The sequence below is a fragment of the Rhinopithecus bieti genome, unplaced genomic scaffold, assembly GCF_001698545.2.
Source record: "Rhinopithecus bieti isolate Rb0 unplaced genomic scaffold, ASM169854v2 scaffold_9899, whole genome shotgun sequence".
Classification (NCBI taxonomy): Eukaryota; Metazoa; Chordata; class Mammalia; order Primates; family Cercopithecidae; genus Rhinopithecus; species Rhinopithecus bieti.
Window position 1 is genome coordinate 1736586 of NW_016806979.1, and position 11611 is coordinate 1748196.

The 11611-nt window shown below is 57.6% G+C and overlaps 1 protein-coding gene across 1 annotated transcript in view; it reads left to right on the plus strand.

Moving 5' to 3' along the window:
* SLC38A10 (solute carrier family 38 member 10) overlaps positions 1 to 11611 on the plus strand; it is a 50254-nt gene that overhangs the window by 11623 nt on the left and 27020 nt on the right. The window contains exons 4-8 of the mRNA XM_017879283.1: positions 748 to 841; positions 1947 to 2090; positions 3823 to 3947; positions 7358 to 7460; positions 8633 to 8815. Of these exons, the coding sequence (XP_017734772.1) occupies positions 748 to 841; positions 1947 to 2090; positions 3823 to 3947; positions 7358 to 7460; positions 8633 to 8815 (649 nt within the window). The remainder of the gene's footprint in view (positions 1 to 747; positions 842 to 1946; positions 2091 to 3822; positions 3948 to 7357; positions 7461 to 8632; positions 8816 to 11611) is intronic.

An 11611-nucleotide genomic window follows, 5' to 3' on the forward strand; every position in this document is an offset into this window, starting at 1 on the left:
TAGCTGGGATTACAAGCATCCGCCACCACGCCCAGCTAATTTTTGTATTTTTAGTAGAGACAGGGTTTTGCCATGTTGGCCAGGCTGGTTTTGAAACTCCTGATCTCAGGTGATCCGCCTGCCTCGGCCTCCCAAAGTGCTGAGATTACAGGCGTGAGCCACCATGCTGGGCCCATCATGGAGCATTTTTGTAACTTTTAGAGCCTCTGCGGAGAGGCGAGTATAATACTACACTGAGAAAAGCTGAGTGTCGTTCGGTGTGCGTTCCAAGTGACACAGCGAGCGCCACAGAACCTGCCCATACCCTGTGAACTGAGGCGCATTTGAAATCACATCTGTTGGCCGGGCACGGTGGCTCACACCTGTACTCCCAGCACTTTGGGAGCCTGAGGTGGGCGGATCACGAGGTCAGGAGATCGAGACCATCCTGGCTAACATGGTGGAACCCCCATCTCTACTAAAAAATACAAAAAATTAGCCGGGTGAGGTGGCAGTGCCTGTGGTCCCAGCTACTCGGGAGGCTGAGGCAGGAAAATGGCGTAAACCCGGAGGCGGAGCTTGCAGTGAGCTGAGATCGCGCCACTGCACTCCAGCCTGGGCGCCAGAGCAAGACTCCATCTCAAAAAAAAAAAACAAAAGATACCACATCTGTCATTCAGCCCAGGCTTGGGGTGGTCCCAGGAGGCTGCCCAAGTGCTTTGCCAGCTCACCCTGATGGCGTTTCCTGTACCCCCCATCCCCCCGCAGCATGATCGGGCTGATGCTGGGCACCTGCATCGCCTTCTACGTCGTGATTGGCGACTTGGGGTCCAACTTCTTTGCCCGGCTGTTTGGGTTTCAGGTAAGGACGTGTTCAGGGTTCTGGGTTGTTCAGATGCTGACGGCTGCTCTGAGGACCTCCATGGGATCCTCCTGAGGACCGAGACCAGGATGCTGGTCGAGAGAAGCTTCTGTTGAGGCTGCTGTCATGCCAGGGGCTTGGCGGAGTGCGGGGGCTTTGCTGGGTCACGTCTGTGAGAGGTACAGGGGAGGACGCAAGCCAGGCAGAGTCTGACACCATGTAGGTGAGGGGTGGGTTGGGAAGCCTCAGACCCGGGCACAGTGAAGAGCAAGTCTCTGCCAGCCTGGGCTGCCCATTGGAGGGCAGAGGCGGCCAGGCCCTCGGGCATCCCCAGCCTCCGTGGTCACCCAGAGCTGCTGGGTGGATCCAGAGGCACCGCTGCCGGGGGCTGTGGACTCAGCACTTCTTGCAGGGACCTTGGGGTAGCCTCTTCCATGCTTGGCCCCGCCACGTAGAGGCCCCCCTGACGGGCCCACACACCTTTCCCTCGCTGCCGGAGAGCAGAGCCCCTCACTGGGCAGGGCGGGCATCATGGCACGTTAGGGTGCTAACAGCATAGAAAGGCTTTCAGAGGCCACAGCTGAGGCGGGGGTGTCCTCTCCAGGAGTGGAATGTACCCGATTTGCTCCTTGTCAGAGACAGATCCAAGGAGCGTCCAGGGAGCTAGGCCCTCTACTCTGTCTCCCCATTCGACCTTCTGTTTTCCGTGCTTCTCAGTGACCTTTGTAGCTAGAGCTTTGGGCCTGTCCTGCCACAGGGCAGTCTGTACCTTTCCCGCCCTGTGCCCAGGGCAGCTGAGTCTGACCCGCAGCTGCTGTGTGGCCTCCCGTGTTATGGGGGCTGCTGTCCTTTTGCTCTGGCTGTTCTCACTCTGGGGCGGGGCTGGGCTCCAGGGAAGGGAAATGCCCAGTGTCCGAGGCTGCACACAGCACAGCGGCTGTGAGAGCAGCTTCCAGGCGAGCGTGCCAGCCTCAGACCTGCCGGCGTTGTTCACCTGGATGCCATCGGCTTTCGGGCTCAGGATGCTCCCGCTCCCTGGCAGTGCAGAGAGCTGGGTGGTAAGCAGGTCTGGGCTGTGGCCAAGACCCCTGCTGGCTCCCTGCAGGTGGGCGGCACCTTCCGCGTGTTCCTGCTGTTCGCCGTGTCACTGTGCATCGTGCTCCCGCTCAGCCTGCAGCGGAACATGATGGCCTCCATCCAGTCCTTCAGCGCCATGGCCCTCCTCTTCTACACCGTGTTCATGTTCGTGGTGAGTCTGCGGTGCGTGCAGGCACCCGCTGAAAGGCTGCTTCTGGCCCAGTCTTTCCTGTGGCCACGGCAGGCTCATGCCCAGGTCTGGTGTGTGCACCTGCTACCTCCTGGGAATGTGTTGGAATTAGCAGGATGTGCCAGGAAGTGCCATTCATCTCACAGTCCCTGGGCACCACTGGGCAGACGGGGCTGGCTGGACCTAGGTGCGGTTGGCCAGCAGGAGAGGCTGGGGCTCAGGACAGGGGTGGCTCTGAGGCCGGTTTCATGTCATCCAGACAAGGGGAAGGAAACGCCAGGTCCACTTGCTTTATGCAAAGATGTCTTACGTTGGGTTTGTGACCAAGGCTCACGGCACCAGTGTTTTTTTTTTTTTTGAGGAGTCTCACTCTGTTGTCCAGGCTGGAGTGCAGTGGCACGATCTCTGCTCACTTCAAGTTCTGCCTCCCAGGTTCACGCCATTCTCCTGCCTCAGCCTCCCAAATAGCTGGGACTACAGGCACCCGCCACCACGCCCGGCTAATTTTTTGTATTTTTTAGTAGAGATGGGGTTTCACCGTATTAGCCAGGCTGGTCTTGATCTCTTGACCTTGTGATCCACCCCCCTCGGCCTCCCAAAGTGCTGGGATTACAGGCGTGAGCCACCGCACCAGGCCCAATGCCAGTGTTTTGACACAAGGTGGCAAGCTATTGTGTTTTTTTGTTTGTTTGTTTATTTGAGATGGAGTCTCAGTCTGTCGCCCAGGCTGGAGTGCAGTGGTGCAATCTTGGCTCACTGCAACCTCCATCTCCCAGGTTCAAGTAATTCTCCTGCCTCAGCCTCCCAAGTAGTGGGGATTACAGGCACCTGCCGCCACGCCCAGCTAATTTTTTTTTATTTTTAGTAGAGAAGGGGTTTCACCATCTTGGCCAGGCCGGTCTTGAACTTCTGACCTCGTTATCCACCTGCCTTGGCCTCCCAAAGTGCTGGGATTACAGGCGTGAGCCACTGCGCCCGGCCACTATTATTTTTGTAAGTGACAATTTATAACAGGATGAACTGGGGCCAGCTGTGGAGTTGGCACTGAGAACACGGATACCACCCACAGCCCCCAGCACACCCTCCATTCTCTGCCAGGCCCCCGCCCATAGAAGCCCCAGAACCCAAGCCCCTGGGACCTGCCTGTTCCCTGGCAAAGTCAGAAATGACCCTTCCAGAGCAGCTGGAATCTGGTGTCTCACAGCGGGTTTACACCAGGACGAGGGCAAGTGGTCACTGAAGCCAGGGTCTCCAGTGCTCCTTAGCTCTCCGAGTGAGGGCCAGCCCGGTGGCAGCTACCTCTTTACTCTTGAGATAGCCGCGTCTTTGATGGGCCAGTCTTTTGGAAGATGTCCGTGTCTAGCACAGCACAGGATCGGGTGGGACCTGCCCACGTGGGAAAGTGACCTCTGTAACCGATGAGGCTGTGTACTCTCAGTGGTCTCCTCCTGTCTGCGCCAAGCAGCCCCTGTGCAAGAGCAGCTGCTCTGGTGCCCGCAGGATGAACCAGGGTGCTCTGAGGCAGGGACTGGGAATCCAGAAAGGCGTGGGGTCTCCGTGCCTCCAACTGGCCGCACAGGATGGTGGGGGGCTGGCATGTGGGTGGGAAGAGTTGCACTCTCCTGCCACTGCTTCCCAGCGGCGTGTGGGCCAGGATGCTGAGTCCCGCCTGCGTCCTGACCTGCCCCGTGCTTTCTCCCCGCTACCCCTGCAGATTGTGCTCTCCTCTCTCAAGCACGGCCTCTTCAGTGGGCAGTGGCTGCAGCGGGTCAGCTATGTCCGCTGGGAGGGCGTCTTCCGCTGCATCCCCATCTTCGGCATGTCCTTCGCCTGCCAGTCGTAAGTGTCCTGCTGTGGCCTGTGGTGGAGGTGGGCTCTGTGATAGGGGAGGGCGAGCTGCTGGGAGATGGGACCCTCTTTCTCGTTTACTGGGATCCCTCTTTGCTGGCTGCTGAAGAGTGATGTCTTGTTCAGTGATGACCTTTCCCCCACAGGTTGAGGGAGATAGTTGTATTTTAACTGGGAGGTATATCGGCTTTATTCCTGGGACATGTTTGGGACTAGCTGGTGAGAGTCCCTGCTTTGCCAGATCCCCACAAGCAGAGCGTTGGCTGTGGGGGATGCAGCAACAGCCCAGCCATCTGACTGCACAGAGTCCTGAGCATTTTGCCAGAATTTAGCTGTTCTGAGAATATTTAAAAGGAAATTGCACAAACATTGACTTCAGACGGCTGCTGGATGCATTTGGAGGCCTGCATGTATGCGCGAGCCTGCTTTCTCTCTGGCACGCAGAGCTCTGTCAATGCGGGTCGGGCTCTTCCATAATTCCAGCAGCATTACCTTCTCCACCAAAATGACAAGAGCGAGTGATTCATGCCCGGTTGGAACATGGTAACCGGCTGAAAAGAGAGGCGTAAATCCGGCGCGGACGGGAAAAGAGCATCGGCGTGCGGGGGGCTGGCAGAGCGGCCCCTGTAGCGTTAGTGGGCATGCATTGAGCCAATCGTAAACTAACGTGACAGATGAGATTTGTTCGTACTGCTGTGTTTACACCCACATGCGAGATCCAAATCGTCATTTCCCACTTAGCATCTCTCTTGGCAGCTCCGTCTCCACCAGAACGCGCCCCAGTCTTGCTGTTTAATATCCCATTATGATCGGTGACAGAAGCCGCATTCTTCCGCTGCGTACCTAGTTACCAGTTGCCCTTTGTGTCTCGTGTTTGCATATTTAGAAATAAATCTGCAGCTGGGGTTTTTTGGTGGTGGCCACGTAGCAGCCAGTGCACCTTGTTTGGGTCTGGTTCCGAGGTCAGATGCCGGGTTCTGAAGCGCTGGAGCGTGTGGCTCACCAAGTGCAGCTTTCCTTCTGCCCCTCCCCGAGGATGTGCGGGCCCACAGATTCACCTGACATTCTCCCAGGCAGGGACATCCCTCCCTGTGCTGGCCGCCGCGCTGACCTCCCCACCCCTGTGCTGGCCGCCGCGCTGACCTCCCCACCCCTGTGCTGGCCGCCGTGCTGACCTCCCCACCCCTGAGCCCAGGAATATTTGCTGAGAGCCGAGACATCTCTTCCCTCCCACAGCATCACTCCGCCAGACTGCCTGTCCCTGCTGGGGTGGCCGGCCGCGCCCCCTGCCTGTGTGATTGGCCTGGATGCCAGCTGGGACCAGGCCTTCCCTGTGCCTTCACTATCTGGCCGTTTCTGGTAAATGCATACCTGGTTATGCAGAACGGTTGTCCTAGGCCCAGAGAAGCAGCCGGGGCAGCACGGAGCCCAGGAGGCCCTGGAGGGCAGGGTCTGTCTGGAGATTGGGGTCTCCATGCTCACAGCGGGGCAGAGGCCACACACCCAAGAGCTCCACTTGACTCCGGTAGGCCCTGAGCCTCAGAGGCTGCCTTGCGAGGTGGGCGGGCCAGGGATGCTCTGTCGGGGGCCGTGGGCCAGCGCTCAGGACGTCCCCAGTCTGTGGAACTCCTTTGCAGGTGGCCAGGAGGTTTTGTGGCTCCTACCTTGTTTCTTTCCAGGGATGATCCCGGGGGTCCCTGGGGTAGGTGGTCAGGATTGGAGCGGAGCCTGGGGCTTGGCCTTCCACCCTGGCCACCCCACGTGCGGGGACACCCCTGCCCACAGTGTCCGTGGCTTCCTTGGGGGCCACTCCCCACAGTGTGTATTGGGGGACGGGGGTAAGCACGTGTCACGGGGCACCAACGCTGGTCCCCTCAAGCCGAGACTCCCTGGTATGGACTCAGCTCCAGCCAGAGGACAGTTTAACACTGGGAAGTCCTGAAACTGTGTGTCTAGGGCCATGGAGACCTCGTGGGTATTTTTCCTGTTTCTCTGCCAGCCTCCTGGGGCTGTGTGCACAGGCACTGGCCACTTAGCTCCCTTGTAGCCTGGGCTGAGGGGAAGGCTCATGTCCTGCGGGGTCCCCGACTGCTGTTGATGGCACTCCGTGATGAGGGCAGCCTGATGGGATGGTGTGCTAGGACCTGGGCAGCAGGACACCAGCAGCCGCTGGCAGGGCCTTCTCCCTTGTTCTTGTCAGTCTGCTGGGTTTTCTTTTCCTTTTTTTGGAGATGGTGTCCTGCTGTGTCACCCAAGCTGGAGTACAGTGATGCGATCACCGCTCACTGCAGCCTCGACTTCCCGGGCTCCAGTGATCCTCCTGCCTCGGCCTTCCGAAGTGCTGGTATTCAGGCATTGGCCACTGTGCCTGGCCTGGTTTGATTTTTAATAAAGTCAGGATGTCCTATTTTTCTTCCACTTTCTTCAAGGCGGTTTGGGATTTGGCTCCGCTGGCCGCTATGCTGGTCCATTTACTGGCTGTTGGCTTTCTGCATCCCGCCCTCCCCCTGGCCACCCAGCTTCCTTTGTGCCCTTGAGCCCCTGCCTTGGGACAGCCATGGCCATGGCCACCTGGACACCCTAGGAGCACCCCCCGGACTCCCACTCCAGAGTCCTCGTTCAGCCCCACGGCAGAGTGGCTCTCAGTGTGCTCTGGCGTGTACCTGGCCTGGCTCCCTTCTCCCCGGCTGCACACAGATGCTCCATGGCCCCAGCCTCTCCCTGCCTGTCTTGCCCACCCCTCTCCAGGGGCTCAGGTCCCTGTGCACATCCCTCAGATGGGTCTGCTGCCTGTTCAGGGCTGTCATGTCCTTGCCTGGCCGGTGGCTTGGGTCCCTCCCACCCCCAGCAGCACCATACTCCTGGCACTAGGCCGTGGGACCGAAGCCAGTTTTCTCATCACACAAGTGAGAGGCTGCAGCAGGGAATCGCGCCCCAGGCCGTCTCCTTGTCTGTGCCGACTCTGATCATTCCTGTGCGGAGGCGCTGAGATGGCGGCGCTGAGATGGGCCGGCCGCCCGGGGCAGGGTGTTTGTTTAACTTTCTCTCCTTTTGACAGCGATTCTCTGAGCAGCCTCCTCTGGCTGCTTCCCCTGTAAACTGGCTGCTTTGACTCTCAGTGCCCGTTCCCTGGCGTGGAGCAGCAGCCTGTCGTCCTAGCCTTGGGGAACATTCGCGTGGCGCACACTCTGGGGGGTGTCCTGAGTGGGGACTGCTGCAACGCTCCTGTCCTCAGCATCACGAAATCCTGGCCTCAGCGCTGGGACTTCAGTGTGTGGAGAATGTTGCATGAAGGAAGGTCAGAGACTCTCGGCTGGGCTGCAAAGAGGTCCTGGAAGTGGTGCCGCTGGGGAGGGCGTGCCTGTCTCGGGTCTGCTGTGAAATGGCCTGTTTCTGTACAGCCAGGTGCTACCCACGTACGACAGCCTGGATGAGCCGTCGGTGAAAACCATGAGCTCCATATTTGCCTCCTCCCTCAATGTGGTCACCACCTTCTACGTCATGGTAAGAGCCTTGCCATGCCCTCTCCACACCTGTGTCATGCCAGCATGACATGCTGCGGTGCCCCCTGGGACTGCCACAGGCACGGCCCTGGCCCTGTGTGCGGCTGGATTCTTCTCTCTGTTCCCATCCCAGTGTCTGGAGGCTGTGTGGGGACCTGGGGCAGCTCCATCAGCTTCCATGATTCCAGGACCAGTCCCGTGAGCGTGGGTCCACCCTGGGCCAGGAAGCTCTCCTGACCTGAGGAGCCGGGCACCAGGGCTGCTCCCAGGGCACTTTGTCCGAGCCACTGTTACCGACTCTGCAAGACCTCTGTTAATTCTCTCTAGAAATGGGCATGTTTCGGCCGGGCGCAGTTGTTCACGCCTGTAATCCCAGCACTTTGGGAGGCCAAGGCGGGCAGAACACGAGGTCAGGAGTTCAAGACCAGCCTGGCCAACATGGTGAAACCCCGTCTCTACTAAAAATACAAAAATTAGCTGGGCATGGTGGTGCATGCGTGGAAACCCAGCTACTCGGGAGGCTGAGGCAGGAGAATTGCTTGAACCAGGACCTGGGAGGCGGAGGTACGCTGAGTCCGAGATTGCACCACTGCACTCCAGCCTGGGCTTCAGAGGGAGACCCCGTCTCAAAAAAAAAAAAAAAAAAAGCCAGGCATGGTGGCTCACACCTGTAATCCCAGCACTTTGGGAGGCCGAGGTGGGCGGATCATGAGGTCAGCAGATCGAGACCATCCTGGCTAATACGGTGAAACCCCGTCTCTACTAAAAATACCAAAAAATTAGCCGGGCGCGGTGGCGGGCGCCTGTAGTCCTGGCTACTTGGGAGGCTGAGGCAGGAGAATAGTGTGAACCCGGGAGGCGGAGCTTGCAGTGAGCCGAGATCGTGCCTCTGCACTCCAGCGTGGGCGACAGTGCAAGACAAAATGTCTCAAAAAAAAAAAAAAAAAAGAAGTGGGCATGTTCCTTACAGAAACTGAAGATTTTAAGAAGGAGGAGGCCAAATGGCGCTTTGCCCCCAAAGGCCGTCTCTTGCAGAAGCTTCATTGTGAAGTGGATTGAAGGCCATTCTGAGGGGGCAGGGCACGGGTCCCCCCCATGCCCTGCCCACTGCGACAGGTGCCACTCAGACTAGGATGTCCGTCTGCCACATTGCCATTTCTCATTCTCCAACAGGTGGGATTTTTCGGCTATGTGAGCTTCACCGAGGCCACGGCCGGCAACGTGCTCATGCACTTTCCCTCCAACCTGGTGACGGAGATGCTCCGCGTAGGCTTCGTGATGTCAGTGGCCGTAGGCTTCCCCATGATGATCCTGCCATGCCGGCAGGCCCTGAGCACGCTGCTGTGTGAGCAGCAGGTAAGACCCTCGGCGCTCTCCGGACTGTAATAGCACAGGTCAGCCTTGCTTCCCATAAGCCCCCAGCTGTCCCGAACCAGAGATAGAGCAGGAAAGTAGGGATTTGCATCAGAGGAGTCCTGGGTGGGTGGAAGTTGGGGGAGCCTAGAGGAACCAGATTAATGGGCAGGAGCTGATAATGGCCAGAGTCTGGAGATGGGCACATGGCATTCACTGCACAGTTCTCTTTACTTTTGTGTAACTTTGAAAAATTTTAACAATATAGCAGAAGATTTTTGAACCATAAGAGAGGCTGAGTTTGACGCAGGCCATAGTGGTGGTGCCTGTGGTCCCAGCTCCTTGGGAAGATGAGGCGAGAGGATTGCGTGAGTCCGGAAGGCTGAGGTGAGAGGATTGCGTGAGTCCGGGAGGCTGAGGCGAGAGGATTGCGTGAGTCCAGAAGGTTGAGGTCGAGTGTGATTGCATCACTACATTCCAGCTGGGGCAACAGAGCAAGACCCTGTCTTTAAACACATTTTAAAAATAGGCTGGGTATGGTGGCTCACACCTGTAATCCCAGCCCTTTGGGAGGGCGAGGTGGGAGGATGGCTTAAGCCCAGGAGTTTGAAACCAGCCTGGGCAACATCGCTTGACTCCATCTTTACAAAAAATTAACAAAAATCAGCTGGGCATGGGAGCGCATGCCTGTAGTCCCAGCAACTCGGGAGGCTGAGGCAGGAGGATCACTTGAACCAAGAATTCAAGGCTGTAGTGGGCCATGACCACTCCACCATGCTCCAGCCTGGGCTACAAAGTGAGACCCTGTCTCTAAAAGAGAAAGAAGGAAAAGTAAAAAGTGAGGCTGGGTTTTTTCACGGTAACGTGTGTAGGCAAGGCAGCCACTTAGTTCTTTATAAGAAATTTTCACCTGTAGGAGTTGAAACTAGAAGGCTGTCCTGGTTCTCTCCTTGTGGCAGAGATAACCATGAAAGGCGTGCTGTGCTGTCTTGTGCCGCAAGCACGGGGGTGCAGACGCCACTCTGCCGCGTTGGAGGAGCCCTGCCTCATCCAGGTTCCCCTCCTGCCTCCCCTTGGGAGCTCCGCCCGGTGGCCCATCTGTCTTCTGTCCCGCAGCCTGAGATCTGTGAGCCTGGTATGTCCTGTCAGCTGGGACTCCCGGTGGCTAGAAGCACACATTTCTCTTGAACTGTTTCAGCCAAGGCGGGTTGAGTGGTCTCAGAGAACCCAGGGGAGAGTCCAGCGGTCACAGTGGGGGCGGTGGGTCTCCCTGGGCCTTGGGAACAGCAGCCCGGGCTCACTGTGCATGTGGCCAGGTGCGCGGGTCATCACAACCTGGTGGCAGTCATCTGCCTCCCGCAGACTTCCGCCAGCCACATGCCTCTGGCTTCACAGCAGAGGCCGAGCACCAAGGACTGAGCGCCTCCCGCACGTGCTGGTGCCCCTCTCCTGCAGAGTTCAGGCACCTGGGCACAGGCAAGGCAGGATCGAGGAGGCGAGGCCAGAGCCCGTCATCTGGCCGTGGGGTCCCCCCACGCGTCTGGCCAGGCCAGCTTTCACTGTTTGATGTTTTGTACCTGAGCAGCATCTGTATTTCCATACATGACCCATTTTTATCTTGTTAAAAAATTGGTAGTGGCATTAAAGGTATTGTGACTCAAGTAGGAAAGCTCACGCACACCCCTTCATCCCAAGGAGGACCGGCTGTGTTTCCTCTGTCAGTGCCCGTGGCTTCTCCTTTCCCGGAGGTGTGGCCGCGGTCATGCCACCTGCTTTCTTGTCTTCAGCCAATGTGCCGTGAGTGTTTCTCCACGGTCCCTACAAGCCTGCAGGGGCTCTGCTTCCTTGCTTCTCCACTTGTTGCAGGGGCCTGGGTGCGTTGCTCCTTCACCCTTGACCTCTCGTGGATAACCATCTCACGACAGTCTTCATGCTAAAGTTCCCTCTCCCCTTCTCTGGGTCTACGTCATAGGTAAATTTCTAGGACCGGGACTCTTGTGTGATGGACCTAATCCCCAACCTCCCTGGCCTATATACAAATTATCACCCTAAGGCCGATAGAAATTCTGGCTCGAGCTTCCACAGTCCATTCTGTGTAAAAGTCCATTCTGAAAATGGGATGCTTCAAAACTATAGTTCTAGAAAGTTCTGCGGTTGTTTCCTAGTCCAGGGATAGTCATCATGGCCAGCCCATCCTGTGTGTTAACTCATTTGGTCCTTACCATGGCTGGATGAGATGCTTCTGTTGACAGATGAGGAAACTGAGGCACGGAGGTTAAGTCACTTGCCTAGGGGCACTCAACTGGGGCGGGTGAGTGGCAGAGCAAGGATTTGAGCCAGGCAGTCTGGTTCCTGTGTCCTGTACTAGAGACCACAGCCTGGGGCCCTGGGGCAGGTGGGGTCTGAGGCCATCTGTCCCTTGGCTCTGCCTCCTCCTCTGGAATGAATGGCCCTGGCATCCCGGTGCAGAGCAGTAGAGGCCTGGCTGCACCCTGCAGCCAAAACAGGCACTTGCAATTTGGTGATGCCTCATCATGCCCTTCTCTCCTCTTCTTCCTGCACTTTGAAATTGCTCACTGCTTATTGCACATCTGCTGGAGATGATAACACAGCTACGTGTGCGTGAGTGTGTGCGTGTGTGTGGGATAACACAGCCACATGTGTGTGCGTGTGTGTGTGTGGGATAACACGACCACATGTGTGAGTGTGTGTGTGTGTGTGGGGGTTCTGCCTGCACCCTGGAGATAATACAGCCACGTGTGCGTGTGCGTGTGTGTGTGTGGGATAACACGGCCACAT